The sequence below is a fragment of the Malaclemys terrapin genome, chromosome 1 (assembly GCF_027887155.1).
Source record: "Malaclemys terrapin pileata isolate rMalTer1 chromosome 1, rMalTer1.hap1, whole genome shotgun sequence".
NCBI lineage: Eukaryota > Metazoa > Chordata > Testudines > Emydidae > Malaclemys > Malaclemys terrapin.
Genome location: NC_071505.1, coordinates 146424489 through 146449862, shown reverse-complemented (window position 1 = coordinate 146449862; position 25374 = coordinate 146424489). Strand labels below are relative to the sequence as shown.

The 25374-nt window shown below is 43.7% G+C and overlaps 2 protein-coding genes across 3 annotated transcripts in view; one reads left to right on the top strand and one right to left on the bottom strand.

The window, feature by feature from the left end:
• Nucleotides 1–1386: 1386 nt before the first annotated feature.
• NAA50 (N-alpha-acetyltransferase 50, NatE catalytic subunit) lies at nucleotides 1387–24937 on the bottom strand. Of its 2 annotated transcripts, none has more exons than XM_054042694.1 (5): nucleotides 24717–24937; nucleotides 11877–12010; nucleotides 11171–11290; nucleotides 9651–9717; nucleotides 1387–5234 (listed from the first exon to the last, which is right to left on the bottom strand). In XM_054042694.1, the coding sequence occupies exons 1-5, from the start codon at nucleotides 24722–24724 to the stop codon at nucleotides 5054–5056; spliced, it is 510 nt and encodes a 169-aa protein (XP_053898669.1). In that variant the 5' UTR covers nucleotides 24725–24937; the 3' UTR covers nucleotides 1387–5053. The 2 variants fall into 2 exon arrangements, with proteins under 2 accessions (XP_053898669.1, XP_053898660.1); XM_054042685.1 differs by having other exon boundaries at nucleotides 11877–12013; nucleotides 24717–24933.
• A 149-nt stretch (nucleotides 24938–25086) lies between these two features.
• Nucleotides 25087–25374, top strand: part of ATP6V1A (ATPase H+ transporting V1 subunit A) — a 39569-nt gene continuing 39281 nt past the window's right edge. The window contains exon 1 of the mRNA XM_054042650.1: nucleotides 25087–25204. The gene's annotated coding sequence lies outside the window, so the exon portion shown is untranslated. The remainder of the gene's footprint in view (nucleotides 25205–25374) is intronic.

Sequence of the window (25374 nt, the reverse complement as noted above, 5' to 3'; positions counted from 1 at the left end):
TGGACCAAGTCCAGCAACATGTTTGCCTCCTGCAGCATCTTAGATGATGATCCCTTCCACTGTGGTTTAAGATCAGAATATAGCCTAACTTTAAAAAAAGAAAAGGTTTGAGGCATTTCCAGCTGTTTTTGGAGGTAAGGGAACTAAGTGTGGCCAAAATCCTTGTCACACACTCCTCCAGGTTATAATTGATATTGCACTAGTGTCTGAATTGTGCTTGGCAATTTGCATGCAGGGTTATATATTTATAATATAAATTATGCTTTTGGGGGTAGCTGTGGGGGCTTAAGCAAAGGAGAGCAATAGTGGGAAAGAACTGTGGGAATGGAAATTGCAAGTGAAAAAGGGCAAGAAGTAGGTCTGAGCAGGAAACATTTTTCCCATCCTGCAAGATTTTTTTTTTTTTTTTTTAAATCTCAGAAAGTTCCCATCCCACATCAGGATGAAAAAAGTCAACTTAAAAGTTTTTACAAACCAATAAATGGAAAAAGTTAGTTCAGGTCACTCAGAACATTTCATTTTGATAATTTCAAAGCTTTGTTTCAATTTTTTCATTTTTGTCCTTAGCTTTTTTTATTAATTTTTTAATTTTTTTTTTTATAAATTTCTAAACAAGTAGTTTCAAATCAAAAACTTGAAATTTTTCATTTAGAAAATCTTGAAACAAGATCTTTTGATATCAAAACCTTTTCAACATTTTTCAAGTTTGGAAATTAGTTTTGTACTAACAGTTTTGGTTTTATTGAATTGGCATTTTTCAGCAAACACTGTTTTGTCAAAACGTTCCTGACCAGCTCTAGCAAGTGACGCTATGAACAAGATGAGGCTGGGCAGCAGTGGGAACAGGATGAATAGTAACCTTTTCTTTGATCCAAAACAGATTCACAGTGCTCTCTGCACCTTAAGACCACTTACTTCTACAGGTACAGACTACAACTGCCTGCTTTTATAGCACTTCTCACCGGAAACACATGATTTGTTCTTCATGGTCTGCAATGGCTGGCAATTATTTTCCAGAGACAGTTTAGTGTTTAACCTATAAAGCCTAACATGTTTTGTGTTGCTGCCCCTCTCCTTGTGCAATACCACAGAAGTAGATCAGCTCAGTGTCCACAATTGCTCTGGTCCCACATAAGGCAGTGGATTTCAGTGAGTGGCCCTTGATTTTGGAAAAGTCACTTCCCCGATAGTCACTTATACACAGCAATCACCACACTGTGGTATGGATCTGGCAGTTCATGCTGCTCAACTTGTTGAAGATCATCAGGACAGGAAAGCTGCATGGCCTGTGAAGAACCTGAGTAAAACCCCACACCTGATTTCAGACAGACCAAGGATTGATGGAAAACAAAGCTAAGTTGCAAGAAATGCACAAGACAAATCATGGATGACATAACTCCAATAGTGCACGTTTATTCTGAACAGTATTTTTAAAAGTTTTACTTTCAAGAGTTTGAGAAAAACAAAACATGCTCCTGATGTACAAGGGCAATGATCTAGATTAAAAATGGACCATCATATTTGTAAAGAATTTGATTACCCTTGCAATTTAAAAGTCGTAACATTGAGGATGCATCTGTAAGCTGCACAGTGCACCGGCACATTCAGACAAAGTCCTAATCAAGAGGCAGGGGCAATCTTAGCCATATTCAGTACGAGGCAGTTGCAGATTCCAAAAAAACATCCAAGTCAGCACACACATTACAAAACAGACTCTGTGCATAGCTGCTGACCCTGGATCACAGCACAGGGGAGGAGAATGTAACAATGGGGGTTTTTGGTTCAAATTTACTAGACATCACAGGGCACCATCAAGAATTAACACAATATCACTTATTTGTTTTAGCTGTAACAGCATGTCATGTTCAATCGGCAGGCTTAACTATTAACTGCACCTGTAAACCCAGCTCATTTGTGTATACAAAAAAACCCAAAACACTCCAGCCCCCCCAAATGAGGGACATAGTTCTGGGTGCTTCTTTTCCCTTGCCCCTATATTACAGTTTCCTGGTAGTGAATGTCTCTTTATGGAGGACATTATCTTCATGGTTCAACTGATGGATGACGTAACCAACTGTAGAGAAGTTTAAAAGCAACTTGCATGTACACAGTCTAAATTTTGCCTGCAAGCTCTTTATCCAGAACAGAAGTGCTGGTGATTATTTCATAGACACTTCTAACTTTTTTAATTGTTGTGCATATGCTGTTATTTTCAAGCTAATGGGAGGTCCTGCTGCAGTAACATTTGAAGTACCAGAAATTTACTGCAGACAAACTCATACTCAACACTGTTCCAGTGTCTCCTACTGACAGCACCGAGTAAGTTCTCCTCCACACCTAACAGTCTGGGTACACGAATATTAATACAACCGTTTGGTAGCAAGAACTATTGCTCTTCTTCCCAGGTATGGGGTGGAGCTTTTGAAGAGGTTTTAGATTAAACCTATTATGTGTGTGCTTTAGCGTACAAAAAAACGTTTTCCAAGACTAATAGTCTGAGAAAAGGAGCCTTGATTTCTGGTTTCTCTCCCTTCCACTTCCTATAAATTATTTAGTTGGAAGTTAGTGAGACTGGTTTGCTGTGGAATGGGAGTACTAAGAATTTTTTTTGAGGGATACATTCATAGACTGATGGCAGCCCAAAGCAAAAATGGGACAGAGACAAACCAAGCTAGTCCAGACACCAGACTCATTTATGCTTTTGAAACCTGCAGGAAAACTGCCTGCAAACCACTGATTTATGGAAGCCTACAACAGCAAGTCCTAAAAAGCTCACCCCTATACTCACCTCCCCAACCCAAAACCTTCCCACTGAATTCTAGAAGAATCGAGATCACTTGGCTTGGCACAAAAAACAGCCATGGTCTGAACTATAGCTGTGCTGCATGAACACCCTCCAATGCATTTTCTTTCCCCCATTAACACCTTTTAGTCCTGTCTACAACTGTTCAAGAAACCACACTGGCATCTGAGGAACTAATTGTGCTTCAACACTATTCTTGCTAGAAAGGTGCTGAAACTGCCTCCATAATCAGTGTAGGCAGGGTCTAACTATGCTATAAAACTTTTACAAAACTAGGTAATCTGTGGCCAAGGAAACACTGTCAGCACTTTTCTAGCTAGAGTCCACCAAAGGGTGATATGAACACAGTTCCCCTGGCCACTGTAGCTAGGCTTCTACAAAGCCAACGGGGAGTTCTACCACCAATACTCAACTAGCATAAACCCAGAAACTGAAGTCAATGAGCAATTATCCAGTTCAGGCTCATCAATGTATTCAAATAGCTACACTTCAGTAACTTTTGTGCACCTCATGGTGAGTAGTGATAGTTTTGGCGTTGCCTCTTTTTTATACCAGGGAAGTAGATTGCATAATATGAGGTGAGAGATTTTTTTCCTGCCTTATTCTCACACCCCCAACGTCAAAATCCTTGGTTCCCAAGTCAGCCTCAGAGCAACAGCACCTGCTCACAAGATGTATACTGCTATGTGCACCATGGGTTGAAGGCTTTTGAAGCAGATGGGCTCAACAGGCAACTGAATTTAAAAAAAAAACCACTAATGGCAAAGGAATGCAGTTTAATCTCAATCTAGGTGATGGGGCAAGAGGGTCAGTTTCAATTCAGTGCATTTCCCAGATGCCTGGAGGAGTCTCTTAGGTCAAGTTGGTATGTAACTGCTGGCAACAGTGTGTACAAGGTAGCACTGAAATTAACGCAAATGAAGCATGAAAAGATGCAAAGCAGAGCTCAGTAAAAAGTTGACTGTAGTTTTTATGTTACAGTACTAGGAAGAAGCCAGTCAGCCTATTTTCCAAATCCCATAAGATGTTCCAGACTGAGCTGCTTTCTCTGGTGCTCCATGAAACACCCTTTCCAAGAGGAGAACTGCATCACTGGCAGATGGGAGAAAAGTCTTCAAAGGAGTTCAAAGAGCAGTTCTTAATCCCTTCATACCCACAGAGCATATTAACTCAGCAAGCCAAGCAGAGGCCAAGCCATTTCCGAGATCCCCTGCAAAGCTATTTGATTAGGGTCAGGACTCTGGTTTCCCTTCTCAGTCTCACTGCCTGGTTCCTCCACCCTTGCTCCAATCCCAGGCTTCTTTGTTACCACAGGTTTGACATCCCTAGCACCAAACTAACACTTGGACACAGGCACTTGCCTTAGAATTGAAGTGGACATGATGCTTACAGTCCCTTCTCCCATTCCAGTAGTCTGGATAAAAAGAACTGCCCCTTATGGACAGCTGAGTCCTGGATAATTTCACTTGCTCTTAAAACAAGCACCTCACCTCAGGATACATGTTTTTGCAAAGCTCTTCTTGCTGACATTAGATTTAGCTCTTACCCTGGCAAGAGTCTGGTGGGAATGGGGTAGGATGAATGGTAACGGTAGCTGAAAAGGAAGAAAATAAAACTCACTCTGAATCCTTTTTTGGGTCAATCAAGGAATGTAGCACCAGCTGGGGTGATAACTTTCAGCCCAGGCACAATAAATGTGCTGGTAAACCAGCCTGCTCTTCTCAGCAAGAGATGGAGAAAAAGTCAAACAAAAATATTTGGAAAGATTAAACATTTTGGGGGGCCTGGGGAAGAAGAGAGAAGAGGGACAAGAGAATTGCTAAAATGAAGTTCACACATATTTCAGGGGCTGTAAAAACCAAACTCGTATTATAGAACTCAAAAGAACAAGATATTGCTTTTTCTTTCAATACACAGATTTTTTTAGGCCCTACTTTTCAGTGTGAAAGCATGAGATAAATCACTCTCCGAAGGAAACTGACTTCAGGAAAGCCTACCCAAGCCCTCCACACCTCAGACTAAAGAGATCTGTACACCTCTTCCCATCCTGTCGAACAGAAAGGAGAGCTAAAAAACCCAAACATGATTGGACAATCCTTGGGAAAAGCATTACATTTTGTTGGAGAGAGGGCAAGAAAAAAAAATAAGATGAAGGGAAGGGAGGAAAAAAAAAAAAAAAAAAAATCAACAGGCCTCTCTTTCCTTATTTGGCGACAAGCAAGTGCAAGAAAGTGTTCATTGGGGTTTTGTTCAGTTGTCGGTCTTTTGCACATCTGCGTTCTGGCCAAGACAAGGGGTTTTGAGGTTTTTCTGCAGGACATGAGCATCTGCTGGCTCTATCCTCTTGTAATAGTTTTTCTTCGTCTCAATGATCTCAAAGCCAAACTTTCTGTAGAAGTCGATTGCTGACTCGTTGCTGATCTGGACATGCCTAGGGCACATAGGAAGATAGAGAAAAAGACATCAGCATTTTCTGTAGTATAAAACGTAGCCTACACCCTCAGGAACTGTATATCCTGGGATAGGGAATAAAGACTTGTCTACACTGGCAATTTACAGCGCTGCAACTTTCTCGCTCAAGGGTGTGAAAAAACACCCCCTGAGCACAGCAAGTTTCAGCGCTGTAAAGTGCCAAGTGTAGACAGTGCACCAGTGCTGGCAGCTACGCCTCTCGTGGAGGTGGGTTTTTTTAGAGCGCTGGGAGAACTCTCTCCCAGTGCTGCGCCACAACCACACAAGGCACCTTAAAGCGCAGCTGCAGCACTTTAGCATTGTCAGTGTAGACTAGGCCCTATGATTGAGGTGAGGGGGTGATGGTCTAATAGAGCACAGAATTGAGAATTAGGAACTTCTGACATCTAATCCTGTGCTAACAGAGATTTCGTTTGTGACTTTTAGCTAGTCACCTCACCTCTCTGCCTCTATTTCCCCATCTGTAAAATAAACCTAACTCCTCTCTTGAGAGAACTGTTGTGGGGATCAACTAGATAACACTTCATATTATCAAAGCACTTTATAGGCTAAGTATTAACAGTATCAGCTCAATAGCTTCAACCTATCTTGAAATGAAAGTGGCAGATAGGGTGACCAGACAGCAAGTGCGAAAAATCGGGACAAGGGGTGGGGGGATAATAGGAGCCTATCTAAGAAAAAGACCCAAATATCGGGACCGTCCCTATAAATCGGGACATCTGGTCACCCTAGTGGCAGATATTTTGTGAAATATAACAATACAACCTAGTTTCACTGGAGACACTACTGCAGTTTGATTGTGTAACTTCCTTCAGTAACACACTCTAAACACTACAGTAAAATAAGGCTTATCAATGACCATCATGTCATGGATTCTACCACAACATAAGAGTGCTCTGATGGTATTAACACATGCTTTGGCCCAATCCACACAGGCAAGACCAGACTGTTCAGATATGGTTGGGGCTTTGCATTACAGCACCTTCCCTCCAATACAATAATTTTTGTAGCATAGACAGATTCTATGGGGTTTGGGAAACATTTCTCCCTCTTCTTTAGAGTTTTACAAAGCTTGGGAGAACAGAAACTTTTGGGGAGGTGGCAGATAATCCCCCTAAACAGCCTTTAGTTTTCTATGCTAAACTGTTAGGGGACTTAATTTCTGTCATGGGTCTTATAAAAAAAGATCTGTTTCGACTCCTGCTGGCTCAGTAGTATCTGTTAACTAAATATTTTCAGAGTTGAACAGACACTCCAGATGCTTGTGGATCAAGATGCTTTAGTACAGCATTTCCCAAATAGTGGGTCCCAGACCCACCAGTGGGATTGTAGCAAGGTTCCAGATGCATTGCCATGTCCAGGGCCAGATTAACCCATCACAGGGCCCTGGCCTAGGCAAACACACATTTCTCTCATCCTGGGACAGAGGGGAGGTCTGGAGGTTTGGACAGTGAGCCAGACCTGAACTCACCTTGCAGTAGTGGCTCCTGTCCTGAGAGGCTAGGCCAACTCCCAGCTCCACGATCTGCAAACCCATGCATCAATGCCTGGAGCAAAGCCCGGTGGTACAGGAGTCACCATAGTAGCGTGAGCTTGCTCTCCAGCACTTCCCCACCACCACCCCAGGGCCTCCCTTCTGCAACTGGGCTGGGATTAGGGTTGCTGTGTCAGGGTGAAGGGTGCATTTATGTAATGGTGGGTCGCAAATACAGACAAAATGCAGCTGGTGGGTTGCCTTAGTAAAAAGCCTGGGAATCACTGCTTTCACATATCAAGGTGCTAAATGACATGATGTGGAACCAACGGAACAGAGTCCACAGCTCCAGCAATGGTCAACATCTAAGAGGGCATTTCACACTTCTGACATAAAGCCATGTTTTTGAACATTGGTTGCCTAAAGTTAAGGACCTAAATTTGAAGATGTTGGCCCAAGTGCCAGCAAAACCAAGAATATGGCCACCCTTAACAGGTATTTGGTGTGCCCATCTTTGCGAGCTATTCGTCTCCCATCCTAGTATCGTACTTTGGTGGGTGGAGAGAAAGTTTATGTAGGGCCCCCTCCCCTTTTTTTTGGCAACAGCTGCAGATATTTAAGATCAGTCTTCCAATGTGCACATTACTGTAGCTTCTTAATTTGAAGAGACAGAAGGAAAACTAGTATCAACTAACAAATGTTTAAAGATGGGCCTGATAGGCCACTACCTCCAAGAAGAGAGAGCAGGAAGCACTTTAGTTAGTTTGGAAACATGCTCCTCTACAATGCTTTTCCTATTAGGCACTACTAGCCAGAGTCAGCACAGTAAACTTTTGAGAATTCTCCCATTAGGGTCTTTGCTCCAGCTTCCTGCTAATGCAGTGACCAATCCATCAGGACATACTAGCTTGTTAAACATTCCACACACTAGGGTCTTCAGCAGTCCTGGTGGAGGCTCAAGATTCCGTCAACTGCTCTGAAGCAGAGGACTGAAAGCACAGTTTCTAGTGATCTGGTGTTTTAATGTACATGAGTGGACTGGGTATCATTATAGACACTTACCACCTGTGACAGTTTAATTTAATATAGGATTTGTAGTATTCTCTACTCTAAGGAGAGGAGATATCAGTGTGGTAAATGTTTATTTTTTAATGCTGCCCATTGTTTAATTAATCTTGCTGCTTGGCCATTAGCATGTAGTTACAGTGCTTTAAAATAGGGCTGTCAAGCGATTAAAAAAATTAATCCGTGATTAATCACCCTATTAGGCAATAACAGAATATCATTTATTTAAATGTGTGGATGTTTTCTACATTTAAAGTACAACACAATACAAAGCAAAGCATACAGTGCTCACTTTACATTTATTTTGATTACATATATTTGCACTGTAAAAAACGAATAGTATTTTTCAATTCACCTAAGTACTGTAGTGTAATCTCTATCCTGAAAATTGAACTTACAAATGTAGAATTATGTACAAAAAACCCCTGCATTCAAAAATGATACTTCAACAACCATTCCAGAGGACATGCATCCATGCTAATGACAGGTTCTGCTCGATAACGATCCAAAGCAGTGTGGACCGACGCACGTTCATTTTCATCATCTGAGTCAGAGGCCACCAGCAGAAGGTTGATTTTCGTTTTTGGTGGTTTGGGTTCTGTAATTTCTGCATCAGAGTGTTGCTCTTTTATGACTTCTGAAAGCTTGCTCCACACCTTGTCCCTCTCAGATTTTGGAAAGCACTTCAGATTCTTAAATCTTGGGTCAAGTGCTGTAGCTATCTTTGGAAATTCCACATTAGTATTTTCTTTGCATTTTGTCAAATTTGCAGTGAAAGTGTTCTTAAAACGAACAACTTGTGCTGGGTCATCATCAGAGATTGCTACAACATGAAATATATGGCAGAATGCAGGTAAAACAGATGAGGAGACATACAGTTCTCCCCCAAGGAGTTCAGTCAAAAAATTAATTAACGCATTATTTTTTTAAACAAGCGTCATCAGCATGGAAGCATGTCCTCTGGAATGGCGTTTGAAGTATCAAGGGACATATGAATCTTTTGCACATCTGGCATGTAACTATCTTGTGATGCCAGCTACAACAGTGCCATGCAAAAGCCTGTTTTCATTTTCAGGTGACATTGTAATTAAGAAGTGGGCAGCATTATCTCCCATAAATGTAAACTAACTTGTTTGAGCGATTGGCTGAACAAGAAGTAGGACTGAGTGGACTTGTAGACTAAAGTTTTACACTGTTTTGTTTTTGAGTGCATTTATATAACAAAAAAAAATACATTTTAAGTTGCACTTTCATGATAGAGATTGTACTACAGTACTTGGGGACTGGATTCGATGACCTCTTGAGGTCCCTTCCAGTCCTAGGATCTATGAATGAGGTGAATTGAAAAATACCGTTTCTTTTGTTTAATAATTTTTACAGTGCAAATATTTGTAATCAAAAATAATATAAAGTGAGCAGTGTACACTTTGTATTCTGTGTTGTAATTGAAATCAATATATTTGAAAATGTAGAAAAACCATCCAAAAATATTTAATACATTTCAATTGGTATTCTATTGTTTAACATTGCGATTAATCATGATTAATTTTTTTGAGTTAATTGTATGAGTTAAACTGTGATTAATCAACAGCCCTACTTTAAAATTCAGCACTACTTTTGAAGGAAATCTTCCAAAACTAGGGAAGCTTCTGCTACTGGGCAGTGCCTGGAACAAACCCAGAACTTAAGTGCTGACTGGCTGGGCAGTACTTGTAAGATGGGACCACGTTTGACCCATCATTCCACAGCAACTGAAACTGAAATGATATTGCACCCTCCTCACTCTCCTATAGAGCCTCTCCCAAACCCAGGAGAATAAGAGTGTCATTTACTTACAGATAGATGTTGTCAAAAGTGCCATCTTTCTCACAGATGTTTAAGACGTGATTCAACATTTTAGTTCCTGCCAAGGAATAAAGAGAGACTTAATCACCCCACAAATGTGCAACCAAATCAGTTTAATGTTTGCAGTCAGCTCTATAACTGTTTAATTCCCTAAGCAGGGATGTACTGCTCTTAGTGAGTTCCTATGACATATTCCTAGAGCAAGTGCTGAAAGCATTGTTATTGTACTCTGAAATTAGCATACTATACACTGCAGTTCATGTTTTAAGTGTTATTTGAGGCTGCTATGAACATTAAAATTTATACACTGGGTATTTTAAACAGTAACTTAAAATTAAGTTGCCCAAATCCAAAGGCCTCAGGGAGGCTTAAAAATATCCATCACAAGGAGGACTCCCTGCAAAAGACGACATTAAAAAGAAGAGAAACCTCACATCAGAAGACCAGGAAACAGAACAGAAAAGATTACTGAACATATTAGTTTGCTCTTCTGTACCACCTTTTATGAAAGATTTCAAATCATCTTACATATTTATGAATTAAGCCTCCCAACACCTTGTGATGTATTTTCCCCATAGGTGAACAGATGCAGAGAGTTTAAGCAAATTAAATTAAGGTTAATAGGCCTCTATCTTCTCTCCTTTGACTGTTCGCAAAGTCTAATTCTTTATAATTTCTTTTAAGAAAATGCCTTAATGCTTTACAAGCTAACAGAAAAAGCTTAAAGCCTAGCAATGCTCATAAGCAACTCTATGTGATACCAATGATTTGATAGGAGAACCTTCTTCAAAAGCAAGCTTCTAGGGCCTTAAAGTGAGCAAAAAATGCAATTAAATTTAAGCAATAGCATTGGCAGTATTATTAACATTACCTAACAAGCAGGTAACAAATAATTTAAATGAATAAAACTTCATTTTTGGCTTCAGTTTGTCCCAATGAAACATTTTAATGGAAATAAAAGGCCTGGATTAATGTGAGAAGCCCATAGATCTGGGAGAAAAAGCTGGAAAAAACCCCAAACTATACACCATGATGTAGACAGAAGATAGCAGCTCCTCTCAAACAGGGAGAGTTAACTTATTGTGATGGTGAACGGAAGGAGCACTGTCCAGTAGGAAGAGCAGGTTATATTTCTACGTGTGCCACTGACTGGCTGTGAGACCCTAAGACATGTCATTTCACCTCTCTTTGCTTCAGTCTTTTTTATCTATAAAATAGAATACCTACATCACAGGGAGGGTCTTAGGCTTGATATATAAAGAGCCCTATGAAATCTCGAGTTAGAAAGCACTATAGAAGTGCAGTCTCACTTCCACAGGACAAGGAAAGCAGAGTTCGCTATAAACCAAGTTCTTCTTTCCCACAGTTCCCTTCCTAAGACAGGAATCATCTTCTAATAAAGCATTAAGTTCTGCTGTATCAAAGGAACTGAAAACTTTGGAAAAGCATTCAGTAGGCTGGCCCAGGACTCATGTTTCTTTGAAGACAGATCAAAATGCAGATAGCCTTACCTATTCCTAGTCTTCGGTAGGGTGCCAGGCATCCAAGTGTCATGATGTAAAGTCTCTTCTGGTTCTGAGAGTGATCCACTCTGCAGCACACCGCACCCACTGCAATATCATTGAAATATGCTGCCAGAGAGGGGAAACAGTCAAGTTTTGGTCATTTAGCAATCTCAAGTCTTATAAATATCCTATCCTTCATTTGTCTTCCTTCACTTCTCTTTCCCCACAGCCACTTTTTCCGGGGAACATGGATAATTATATTCCTCCCTAAAATACAATAAAACTTTTAGTCAGATAACTGGACATATCTCCATACGACTTAACTCCTTCCACATTGCTCCAAGAAACATTCAGGTAAACGTTAAATCTTGGCTAACATTTTCTGGGCGATGTTTGCACTGTGGTGCTCATGTCAAAGGATTTGATTAATCAGAAGTCCAGCCAATGAACCACTTGGGAAGAAGAGGTGAGATTCCATGTACATCTTCCTGTGTTTCCCTTGGTAATGGACAGAACACCTACTCCCAATAAAGAGAGACCCTATTTAGACTGCAAGTTCTTTAGGGTAGGGACTGTGGCTTCTTCTGTGTCTCATACAGAGCTAAGCATATTTTCACTGCTTAACAGAACAGGAGGCGCTAGTGTCACAAATACCAAGAACAGAGGAGGGTAATACTTCCACCCACCCCCAAACTACTGACAAAAACTGTACCTAATTTGGCTAGTTCGCCAACCTCCAGCACGTCCTTGTAGAACTTGTCATTGTAGCTGACAGGAAAAATGACCTGATTTAACCTCTTCAGCTGCTTAATGTTGTGTGGCGTCACATCTCCCAGCTCGATCCGGCTACTGGAACAAATCAAAACATGCTTAACACCTCTACAAACCCACAATTTATATCAAATAGTTAAAACCAGGCATTTTATTTATACATAGAGGGCTAGTTAGCTGAACAACCAATTGAATAGCTACCTGAATCATTGGTGTGGGGTCAACACGCACACACAGCTCCTACTCCCTCTTTTGCGGGCAGCTGCTTTAATACCAAGAAAAAGTCCCAATCAGTACCATAAATTCAGAAGATGCTAAAGGTCTTGAAATGGTTACACAAGGCTGGCACTCCACAAAATATTGTGTGTGTGTGGTTGTGGCAGCATTGGAGAAAGAGAGCAAAAGGAGAACATGACAAGAGAATGTCAGAATCTCCCTGTGAGCCAAGTGGCACTAGTTTTCAAACCTTCCCCTTAAATTTTTACCACAGATTCACTAAAATTGTCTCTGTGCCAGCCTCATGCTTGCCTCTCTCCATCTGTTCAACGTACAGAATAAGCTCCTTAGCCAAGTCCAACTACTAACAGGATAGTCCTGAATTTGTGCTTATTTTCAACAAAAGTCCTTAGTGGATAAACCTAAGAGAAGTCAAATTAACATATGAAAGGCAGATTCTCCCTAAACCTCCTTCCCAGAGAGTCCTGGCGACTGCACAAAATATTGCCACTAGCACTTGAGCTAGATCTGTTTTAACATGCTGGTGAACTACTGCTTGGAGGGGAAAGGTCACAGATTGCAGTCAAAGTCACTGGTGCTGTTAAATATGACAGGACCAGAACTGAGACTAATCTACAACTTCTGAAATACCATTATGAATACTGAGGAGAAATAAGATACCCTTTTCATACCCACCATCCCTGTTAATTTCTCTCCAAGCTATGGAGGGGGACTTAAAAGAATGCTTCAACAGCTTTAGCAAGGACTAGCGTAATGGAAAAAAAACCCTGTTCCAAGTGGACATCACTATACATAGGGAGCTGCAAGCCCATTGTGTGTAATGACTGAGGAGCAAGCATGGATGATTCCAGAGTAGTCTACAGCCTCAATTTTATTGACTAATGTATAGACAACTAGAATTTTCTTCTGCCCAAGTGACACCATTAGCTTTTTTTTTTTTAAACTCTATAACAATTCTGTTTTCAGGAAGACCAAAGACATATGGCTAGCAAGGTTCGAGGTAAGTACACGTCTCTAGAATTTTTATTTCCTGTGCTTTTTCTTTCCAAACAGCTGGAGCTGTTCACATGGGTTAGTGTCTTTGGAAGAAGGAAAAAAGTATAGGTGACATATGCAGAATAGAGTAAAACCAGTATGACCTCTGCTAAACTAGGCACCCTCCTGTCTTCAAGTACCCTGCCCCAAACATGCGGGATACATGTTTTATTAAGAGATCAACTTCTTTAAGCAAAGAATTTTTTAGTCTCTTGATTAGCTACTCACAAGTTCAACTGTATTTAAACACTTTAGGTACAATTAATTAACTATCAAGTCAACTACCACCAGCAATGAAGGAATTTAGGTTTTTGTTTTCTAAGCATAGTGTTATAGTCTGCAAGAGCTACTACAGATCTTAGGGACTCAGGAATAGAACCCCCAATATATACACTTTAAGAAGTATATGCAGCCCAAACACACTTTATAAAGCGTGCATTATTTCTGTACAGCTACTGTAGCATTCACAAGGCTGATGTTTCATTCATAGATTCTAAAGCTTAGATGATAATGATCCTTCCGAGTCTGATCTCCTGCATAACAAAAGCCATAGTTTTCTCCTAGTGATTCCTGCATTGAGCCCAAAAACCTGTGGCTAAGCTACTAGAGCATATCTTATCTTTTTAAATCAAGACTGCATTGCTTTTTAAAACTCAAGTTATAGAGAATTTACTGCATTCCTTGGCACTACGTTCCAATGGTTAATTACTCTCACTGTTAAAAAAAAAAACAAAAAACACTGCATCTTATTTCCAATTTGAACTTTACTGACTTCAACTTTCAGCCACTAAATCTTGTCGTATATTTGCCTGCTAGATTAAAGAGCTCTCAAATATCAGGTATCTTCTCCCTCTGTAGATAATTATAGACTGATCCAGCCCCCTCTTAACCTTTCCTTTGGTAAACTAAATAAATTAACCTTGGTTAGTCTCATTGTAAGGTGTGTTTTCCAGATCATTAATCATTCTTGTAGCTTGTTTCTGAACCCTCTCCAGTTTTTCAATCTCCTTTTTAGAGTATGACACCAACGGTGCACGCAATATTCCAGCTAATATCACCCTACTTCTACTTTATAGCTTATTTTAAGACATCTGAACGTATTAAAAGCAGGAATGGCTGGGAACCAAGTGGCCCTGGTGAGCTACTCCACAAAGTACCCATTTTTCCTGTCTCCTTCACAATTTTTGCCATTCCCTCTGTGTCACCGCTATCTCTTTTGCCTTAGGCTACTCTGAGCATGTCTACATTAAGGATTTTGGCACTAGTGCATCAGCATCAGTGCAACCTCTCTCTCCTTTCCTCAGCGTAATTGCACTGCACCAGTGTAAAGGAAGGCTTGAACCAAGGTGACTTACCCTGGAGCAAGCGGTGATGTTGCAAGCCCCTCTTTTCACTGCTGCAAAAATACCTAACATGCCATTAGTGCAGGGTCTCATCTAAACATTCACTTAGTGCTCTAGACATGGTTCTTCTAAAATCCACCAGCTTGCAAATAGTCCTTTAAAATGCATCAAACCCAGTTCTTGATAGCAGTTGTAACTGGATTTCATCTAGAAAAGTCAGTGCCAGCAAGAACACAGAGGACCAGGTACAATGCCACAGAGGAATCTTTTGTTGAAAGCATATTTTCAGTGTATATCACTATATGATTAAGTCATCGCATAAATTACACCTCAAAAACCTTCATGAACTGCAGGAGAGCTTGGCCCTCCATTTCTCACCACACAGGCCTCTCTCCCCAAATGCTCCTCCAGTTTGCACAGGACTTCAAAGCTCAAACTGGCCCAACACTGCTCTTCAGAGCACCTGCATGGACAATATCTAACTTCCATAATAGGCCTTAAAGATCTGAAAATCACATATACTGCATTAGCTGCAAAGAATTGTGGACAAAGAAAAATAGATTCATTTTGTCTAGGGAGAGATAGGACAGCATAACTGCGTGAAGAACAGAGACCATTCAGCACATACATGCTGAAGCTCACCATCTGCAAAAGTCAGTCTGCACAGAAAGTTTTTTGTCTTCAAATCTAAGGACTTGTAAAGTTGCCCTAGACCAAACAGATCTCGGACAAAACATATATCTTGTGTGACAACAGAAATATTATTTGGCCATGCTTTTCTCTTAATTTGCATCAGTGACAACACAAGTATAGTGTTTGAAAAAAAATGTTAGTAATGAATGTGCATTCTTTCGTTATTTGCTAAAAACTATTCTATGCCCAAGGTATTTAAGAAAAGTAAATAGTTTTCATTTTTAATATATCCTGAGGAGGCCATCTCTGTGCATTCTACCCTTCACGTAATTTGTTGCAGAATTTCTATCCCTTATGGTGGTGAAGAAAACTTTAAAGACAAATTCAAGGTATGTCTGCACTGCAAGTGCTACAGTGGCACAGCTGTAGCACTCTAGCTAAGCCACTCTTCCAACACTCATGGAAGGGATTTTTCCATGGTTGCAGTAAATCCACCCCTTTGAGAGGCAGTAATTAGGTCAACAGACTAATTCTTCTGTCAACTTAATTGTATCTATGGTGGGGGTTAGGACGACCTAACTACATAGCACATGGCAAGAAATTTTTCACAGCCCTGAACAATATAGCTAGGTTGACCTAAGTTTTAGGTATAGACCAGACTTTAGTGCAGTGGTTACCAATCAGTAGATCGCGATTGACTGGTCAATCCTGGAGCCTCTGACAATAGATTGCGATCTCTGGCCACTAAAAGTCCAGCGGCGCAGCAGGGCTAAGGCAGGCTCCCTGCCTGCCCCATGACGCTCCTGGAAGCAGCCGCTGGTGGGGTGGGGCAGGTGTCTCCACATACTGCTCCTCCTACAAGCACTGCCCCTGCAGCTCCCATTGGCCAGGAATGGGAAACTGAGGCCAATGGGAGCTGCGGGGGCGGTGCTTGCAGGCAGGAGCAGTGCGGGGAGTCACGTTCTCCCCGCACCAGGGGCCGCAGGAGCATGCTGCCGCTTCCAGAAGTGGCGTGGGGCTGGGGCAGGCAGGGAGCCTGCCTTAGCCCTGCTGCGGCACCAACCGGGAGCCACCCGAAGTAAGTGCAGCCGGCAGGAGCCCGCACTCCGAGCCCCCTCCCGGAGCCAGCAACCTGCACCCCCTCCTACACCCAACACTCTGCCCCAGCACGGAGCCCCCTCCTGCACTCAAACTCCCTCCCAGAGCTTGCACCCCACCCCTGCCACAGGCTTAGTCCAGAGCCTCCTCTCACACTCTGAACCCCTCGGCCCCAGCCCACAGCCCGCATCCCCTCCCGAACCCGAGCCCCATGAAAGTGAGTGAGGGAGAGTGAGCAATGGAGGGGGGAGGGATGGAGTGAGCGGGGCAGGGTAGATCCTGGGTTGCACTTCAATTCAAAAAGTGATCTTGTGTGTATAAAGGTTGGAGACCACTACTCTAGCGTAACAGATGCAGTCATATATACTAGAGTCTTCAGACAGCCTGAAACAATCAATGAGATGAAATGTCCTTATCTTAATAGAGTGTTAACATCAAAACCTACATTTCACTAATAATTTTAGCAGAAACATCCACCTGATGTCCTCATCCCATAATCTCAAACTACTCGGTCACCTATACAGTTGTCAGAAGTCCCATTTGTCCCCTACCCGGATGCCAAAATTTCTTGCTGACACCCCACTCCCAAATTTCTACCTTATAGTTGTGTTTTTAATACAAAATTCTGCAGCCCATTACACTTGTCAACATAAAATAGAATTTAATACCAAATTAAAGCAAAGGGTCAGGACTGTACTGTTTTTTTACTAAATTAGATAATAGACTATCCACTGACTATTTAAATTAAGCTGACAAAGAATTTCCACTGTGTAGTGTCACAATGTGATGAAATTCAAGGGGCCTCACTATAGAGTTTAGAGAAAGTGTGCCACAGAATACATGCAACTTCAAGTCTGGTGGAGTTTGGGTCCATTGGACAAAAATACTACACCATTCTTCTTCATCAAAACTTGCGATTTAAAAAAAAATAAAATAAAAATCTCAAACTGCGAAAGTGTTTGTTTCATTTAATGTCCAAAAAAGTCTACTTCATGTTTTCAAAAAGTCAAGCTCAACTTCCAGAGTTAAGTTAAGTTGCAAGGATGTCTGAGAAACCTCGTCTTATAATTGTAAGTCTAGCAACAAGCTGAACTTCAGAGAAACTTTGATCTTTCCATCACTTTTCATCCCACAAACATTATGTAAAGGAATCACTTCACTATTGAAGGGCACCCACTACTTCTGGGGTCTAATGCAGCTGCTGACAATGCACAGAAACACTACACAAATTTAAGAAAGGAAACAAAGAAGGATTCTAGATCAAATTGAAATAGAAGTGGGAATTTAGTGAGGTGCTATATAGTTACTGAAACTGGAAGCCTGCCCAGAATACTGGCATGAACACTTCCACTCTCAAGATCACTGCCCTATAGTCTTTCAAGTGCTTGCCAAATACAAGCCTGCTTCCCCCTGAGATCTAATTACAACTCATTGTGGTATGGGTTGAAAACCATACATAGGGGAGCGCAGAGTTGGTGTTACTGTGCAAACTAGAGATTTGAAGTTGGTGGGTAAATAACCTATTTGGCCCTGGTGGAACTGACAAGTCCCACTCACTTCACTGGCAGCTACTTACACCAGGGCTGAATGTGTCCCCTTGATGGTGTATTCAAAAGGAATTCAAATCATTTCCCAGAAACATGAATCATGATGAGAAACTTCAGTGACAGTCAATATTCAGAGCTTTGAAAACCAGTTAGAACCCACCATAAAGAGGGGAAAGGGAAATTCCAAGTTTCTTAATGTTACAAGAATCTCAGCCCCATTCAACCATAAGGCTATGTCTACACTACAGCCGGGATTGACGCTCCGAGATCGATCCACCGGTGGTCTATTTAACGGGGTCTAGTGAAGATAGGCTACAGAAGGACCTAGACAAATTAGAGGATTGAGCCAAAAGAAATCGGATGAGGTTCAACAAGGACAGGTGCAGAGTCCTGCACTTAGGACAGAAGAATCCCATGCACTGCTACAGACTAGGGACCGAATGGCCAGGCAGCAGTTCTGCAGAAAAGGACCTAGGGGTTACAGTGGATGAGAAGCTGGATGTGAGTCAACCGTGTGCCCTTGTTGCCAAGAAGGCCAACGGCATTTTGGGCTGTATAAGTAGGGGGATTGCCAGCAGATTGAAGGACGTGATCATTCCTCTCTATTCGACATTGGTGAGGCCTCATCTGGAGTACTGTGTCCAGTTTTGGGCCCCCCACTATAAGGAGGATGTGGAAAAATTGTAGAGTCCAGCGGAGGGCAACAACAATGATTAGGAGGCTGGAGCACATGACTTATGAGGAGAGGCTGAGGGAACTGGGATTGTTTAGTCTGCAGAAGAGAAGAATGAGGGGGGATTTGATAGCTGCTTTCAACTACCTGAAAGGGGGTTCCAAAGAGGGTGGATCTAGACTGTTCTCAGTGGTATCAGATGACAGAACAAGGAGTAATGGTCTCAAGTTGCAGGGGGGGAGGTTTAGGTTGGATATTAGGAAAAACTTTTTCACTAGGAGGGTGGTGAAGCACTGGAATGGATTACCTAAGGAGGTGGTGGAATCTCCTTCCTTAGAGGTTTTTAAGGTCAGGCTTGACAAAGCCCTGGCTGGGAATGATTTCACTGGGGATTGGTCCTGCTCCTGAGGTCCCTTCCAACCCTGATATTCTATGATAAGACCCACCAAATTGACAGTGGATTGCTCTCCCGTCAACCCCTGTACTCTACCCCCAACAAGAAGAGTAAGGTAAGTCAACAGGAGAGTTTCTCCTGTCGACCCCCCCCCCCCCCCCCCGCGATAACTCAACCTAACGTATGTCGACTTCAGCTACATTATTTACGTAGCTGGAGTTGAGTAGAGTAGGTCAACTTAGGCTATGTCTACACTACCACAGTAAGTAATGGAAGTCCCTTCCCAAAGGGATGTACCTGACTGAAACAGATCTGTGTAACTGATAGGGCTCAGATTTATCTAAAGCAGCTGGTGTTTTAAATTTAGCAGAACAGAATTTCCAACTCACAAATTTTACTGGAGGTATCAAGGAACAGTCAAAGTGGGCTGGGGGGGAAAAATTTTAACTAACAAATTGAGCACTTAGGAGAGGGCTTGTTGCCCAGTATGCAGCGAATTAACTTTATTGCTTCTGTTTTGGCTTGCAAGTTAAAACAGAAGTCGAGACATGATAATGCACTCCCATAAAATACAAATGAAACAGAGCTATGAATGATCTGTGAAGTATAGCTTTGCTTAGAATCTCCTTCAAAGCCAGAAGAGCCTCTAGTTTTCTTAAACAGATTAGCTTTCTTGCTAGGCACACAGGTTACTCAGGGGAATGGCAGTTTGTTTTCAACTATCCCTTGAAGATCTGTGGGTTGCACACCTACTCCTCTTCCCTGCAACATTTTCCAAATGCAGCCAACTGTGGGCTTTTCTTGACGCCACAGCCTCCTGTGGGTAAATGGGGGGTGCAAAGCAGCAACCTCTCCTCCCAGGGCTGCCAACAGGGGTTGGGCCATGCCCTCCTCTGGAGCCAAAAATGCTGGAGATGCAGGCAGCCAGTGAGAGTTTCTCCACCTTTCCGGAGCTGGTGGGGTTTGGGCTTCAGCCTTGGGGTGGCAGGCTCGTTGTGGGGCTTGGACTCCGACCGTGGGACTTAAGGAGCCGATCCAAGGCTTAATCTTCGCCCCCCCCACCCACCCCCAATGGCCCCTCACTGTCTCCTCCAACAGTGGAGCCCTGGCTGTTTGGCAGCAGGTGCCAGCCCCAGCCATCCCATCACCCCTGCTGCCTCCCATCCATACCCTCATGCCCCCGCTGTCTCCTTACCCACCTCCCCATATAGGGCTTAAATTTGTCCCCCAGCTTGCCAGGGCTAAGTAAATGTGTTTTTCTCATGTTGCTTCTGATGCATCCTGCAGTGTGCTGTATCAAATGCGGCTGTTGTGTGATGGTCACATTCTACCCAAGGTAGATGGAAGCGTAGGATTACCAGATCTAGGTCCTCAGTTCAGGACTCACTTTCCTAGCCAAATGAAGAACGAGAACATTCCTGTATTATTGTGGTAGCATACCTGTCCAGGCGCAGCAAGGAGTCCAATGTGAGCACAAGGCTTCACAAACTTGATCTGCAGTTTGATATCCTCAGGCATTAGGGCTTTACAAGTTTCCTCAATACCTACTCATCTGAGGACTAAGCCTAGCCATAGCTATTCGTCATGTGCTCTTCAGGGGTTTCATGCATATTACCACCACTTCTATGGCCTATATTCAATGTTCCCAACTGTAGTCTCACCTCCATAAGCCCATAGCTGTCTCTGGAAGAGTTCATCTGCAAGGCTTCCAAGTTTCAAAGCTTTTTTGGGAGATGGGAGGCAGCAAAGACCATCGCTTACCATGCATGTGTTCAGTATCTAGCATAGTAGGGTCCTGATTTCAGTTGGGTCCCCTGGACCAGTGTTTCTCAACCTTTTTGATTCCAGGGAGCAGTTTGCTGCCTTCCTAAACTGTCAGGGAGATCTCAGGGATCAGCGCTGGTCCATAAACCAGTCATTGAGAAACACCATCCTGGACAATACCATAACATCTGAATCAACCTATAGTGTCATCCTTAAGGACACAGATAGAGCTTCTGAGAAAGCGCTCTTCTGTTTCTCATTCCTCTTTGAAGTCTGCCTTTTGGCTACACCCCTTCTGCCTCAGCAGGTGGTATAACTTTATTTTCTGACACATTACAAATCCCACAGAAATGTTAATCAGCAAGTTGTAATTTGAGCTCTTGCAAGTCAGTGAGAACTTCCCTTTCTATAGTCCCTGCTTGGAGGTAGCAATGTAACAACTTTAACAAAACAGTGTAACAGAGTGTGATATTGAGAAAGGGATGCTATTCGCATCCGCTTTGCATGCAAACAGTGAGGTCAACAGGGGGTGGAGTTCAAGTTCCTCTCACTCAAGTCCCCCCCCCCCCAATCAGAACCAATATTTTTAATTTAAAAAAAATGAAAAAACTGGGTTTAATGGCAAAAATAAGGGAAACAAAATTGGATCTCCATGGATCATCAATTTCACAAGCTACAAAGTGAATAAACATGAAAAAGTTTTGCAGATAACCTTTACATTGGATAAACTTAGTGAGTAAGGCCTGGTCTACGCTACAGGGTTAAGTCGACAAAGTGCCTTGCATTGACCTAGCTCTGGAAGGGTCTTCACTTAAATTTGGCTCCTGCGGATGTAAGTGCCTCTCTACGCTAATTTAGTAACACCACCTCCCAAAGCAGCATAGTCATGGTCGACATAATTAGGTCAACGCAGTGTCAGCGCAGAAATGCATTGCTTACATCAACTGTTACTGGCTTTCAGGAGCCACCCCACAATGACAGTACAATCAATACAAGCACTAACGGAGAGAATGTGCACGGCTGATACAAGGAGCCAAGTGTGCGCACACACAAGCGATTTAATAACTGCGGTGGCTGTATGCTGACATTAAGTTAGGTTGACCTAATTTTGTAGTGTAGACATGGCTTAAGTCATGAAAAAATGGGGAGGGTGTAGAAGATAAGAGAAAAGCAAATACGATCATGATCTTCAGAAAGACAAATGAGATCCTGATCATTACCATTCCAAAAGTCTGGTTAACCTCTTGTAAAACACAACAAATCAGAGAAAACAGTTTTTCACACCTAGATGATTTCACATCCTCCTCAAAAGAAACCATAGCTCTTCTCCAGAGGAGGCCATCTGATGCAATATCCCTCAGCAACAGGGATTTTTCTGCTAGAACTTCCAGCATTGGAAAGTCCAATGGACAGGAGTTTTAAAATGGGAAGAGGCTCCCCCCAGTAATCTAGGTCTCCTTAGAAGAAAATCATGGGAACTTCTGCGAGCACCAGCAGTGGAAGACTTGTTCAGAAGCTGACAGTGGGCTCACTCGCTGGAATCCAAGGAGCCACAACAGCTGCCAGCAGAGGCCCCTTAACTTCTCATTAATTTCTCCTTGCTCTCAGCAGAGGGGGTTCTGAAGCAACTGCACAGGCAGCTTCACTGCTGCATGTTCTTTCAAATTCAGAGTGATTGGGGAGAAGAGCCACAAACCACATACACTGTGCCACTGCCTCCTTAGATCTGAAGGGTCAAGAACATTAGGGAACTGTGAATGGCTTCTTCCTGAATTGACCTGAATGGAGCAGGATTGGGGACATAAAATTCAGTATTAAATCACTAGGAGGGGTGGTAGTGGGGTGTTTTACTTGTATGGGAGCCCCAAACTCAGAAGCCACTGAAAGCCAAGAGTACAGAGAACTCGACAGAGCTGCACTAGAAGGATAGTGCAGCTCTCAGGCACACTTATGAGTACTGCCTATATCCTGCCAAGAGACCCCAGTCTGGTCTGCCCTGACATGCATAGACATACACATAGCGTATCCAGGCCCAAATAGCTCCTCTGCCTGATTCACAATCAACATGGAGTCAGAGAAAAGCCAAGCTGTAGAAATCTGTGAGATGGGTTACAAAGAGAAGAAAAAGATAAAATTCTAGCTCCAGCAACAAAGGAGCTGACCTACCTTAATAACTATGGCAACTGCTGGCTCACCTTTGCTGATCAATTCTATTGCCCTTCCCATATACTTGCCTATGCCAAATAAGGTAACTCTGACTAGCTCCAAGGGAGTGGGAAAAGAGACAGGAATCCATCACTCCTGTTGGGCAATCTTTTATTCGTATGCATTTCTATGGAACCATTCCACATTGTTACCTGATGTCTAAGTTTTGGAGCCTGTTTTTTAATCTCTCAGCTTCACTGACTCAGTCCCCAAAAACTATTTAAAGGGTTTGAAACTAGTCATGAAAATGAGAGATACCAAGGCTGCTTGATGATAAAAACTTGGTTATGTGACCTCATCCCAACTGCTAACAAGTTAATAACAAATGGTAAGGGGGTTTAAAAACCTAAGTACTTCAGCGATCATTCACCCTGCCTTAAGCTGCCGAACTGGAATAGTAATATCTGACATTTATACAACACTTTTCAAACAGTAATTATTTGCACCACCACCTCTGGAAAACAGCTTAGGAACACCCTTATTTCATAGAAAGAGAAATTGAGACACTGGTGAAATGACTTGCTCAAAGTCACAAACAGGTCATCAGAGCTGGGAACAGAACCCAGGTCTCATGACTTCCAGTCCTGTGTTCAAAGCACTAGACCATGTTGCCTCTGTTTAGCAGTGGAATCAGTGTTTCATTTACCACATTTGAAATCTCTATGCTACATTTTCACAAGACAACCAGAAAGGGAGGGAGACTCCAAACAGATTACACTGCAGAAATCATTGTTAGCTACAAAACATAGCTCTTTCTCATCCATGTCCTGCAACCTCAACGAAATGTGAATGGAATTTAAAGGCTACATCAAAGCAAATACTCATGGAAATTACACCATCCTTTCAATCCTCCCTATAAAGCAGTCACACAAAATTCTACCTGGCCCAGGCAGGCAACATTTTAAGATAAAACATTATTTCCAACGCAAGTCAATCCAGGACTTTGCTGAGTGACTTCCAGCTACCAATTTGATGACACTGGTTATATCTTTATTATTATTATCGTGAAAGGAACTAAGGAGATTGTATGTTAGAACTAATTCGTTTTTATATCAATTTGGCAAGATAACTTCACAGGAAAGACCTCCGCACAAAACGATAATCTGCATTTCTAAACAGCAGAATGGAAGGAACCAGCTCTTCCACCCAGTATTTCTGTAGTAAAGCAGATAAGGTGAGACAAGGACTAGGAGAGCTGCTTTTGTCGCGCAGGTGGGGTACTTTCGAAGAGCAAGGTGCTGTGAGTTTCCTGTAGAGAAGTATCAGTGTTTACCCAACAGACCATTAACGGGCATCACTTTAACACTGAGCACCTACTGCAACTCAATAGCTGAGTTTTCTCTAGCCCGTTCCACACACGAGGTATCCATAAGACAAGTGCCCGGTCCAGCAGCACGCTCGGGGGCCGGGCGCAGAGAGCTGGGAGACGGGAAGGGGGCTGCCCGGAGGGACCCAAGCGGGGACTTGGCCGGGAAGTGGCGGGTCACGGCGAGGGGCGGACAAGGCGCGTGGGACGGTTGGAAAGCGGTTAACGTCTCGGTGTTTGTGCAGCTTCGCTGGGGAGCGGCGGCCCAGGAGCAGGGCTGGCGCCCGGCCGGGCTCGGGAGGATCACGCCGCCAGTCCCGGCAGCCCGCGCAGACTCCGGGCCCGGGTAGGACCCAGCGGCTCCCCCTACTGATCCCGCGGCGCCTGGGGCTCCCCGGCCGGCCAGGGCAGAGGCAGGGCGAGCCGCCGCCAGCCGGGGATGCCGGGCGGGAGCTCGGCGGCGACACTGAGCGGGACACGGGGAGGCTGGGCCGGGCCGGGCCCCACCGGGCTCAGAGCCGGGCTGGAGCTCGGGACCGCACTCACCCCTTCATGGTGCGGCCTGGCGGGGCCGGGATCCGCGCTCAGTGCGTGCGGGGCCCGACGATGCGGCTCCGGCCTCCTCCTCGGCGCTGGCTGTTCGCCCTGCAGCTCCCCCTCCACATGGGCCTCGGGCCGCCCGTCCGCCGCGCTCCACCCCGCCGACGTGACCCCTCGCCTCGCGGCGGCGTGACTGGGCCGGCGCTATGCGGCGCCGCCCACGTGACCTCTCCCGTGGCCACTTCGCGGGAAGGGCCTTGTCCTGTCACGTGGGCCTGGGAGACCAATCGCCTGCCTCCTCATCCGCCACCTGTCATTTAAAAAAAAAACCCCATCATTAAACTAGAAGGTCTCCCGATTCGCTCACTTCCGGGGGCAGGGCCTACGCTCGTGACTCGGTGTATGCGCCCCATGAGCGAAAGAGCAGCTGATCACCGCTGCCTGCCATTGAAGAGAAGCGGAAAGAAGTGGTTCGGCTCCCCCGCCCGCCACAGGTGAGACCCCCCCCTTCTCTCTCTCCCCCCGCCCGGCCGCGAGACGCGGTCACCTGGCAGGTGTGGGAAACGCCGGGGGGGGCGGGGCACGCCAGGCCGAGCGCGCGGGGGTCTCGTCCCCCTCCCTGCGCCCGTGACGCCGCCGGGCGATGCTGTCTCGGGCCGGGGGC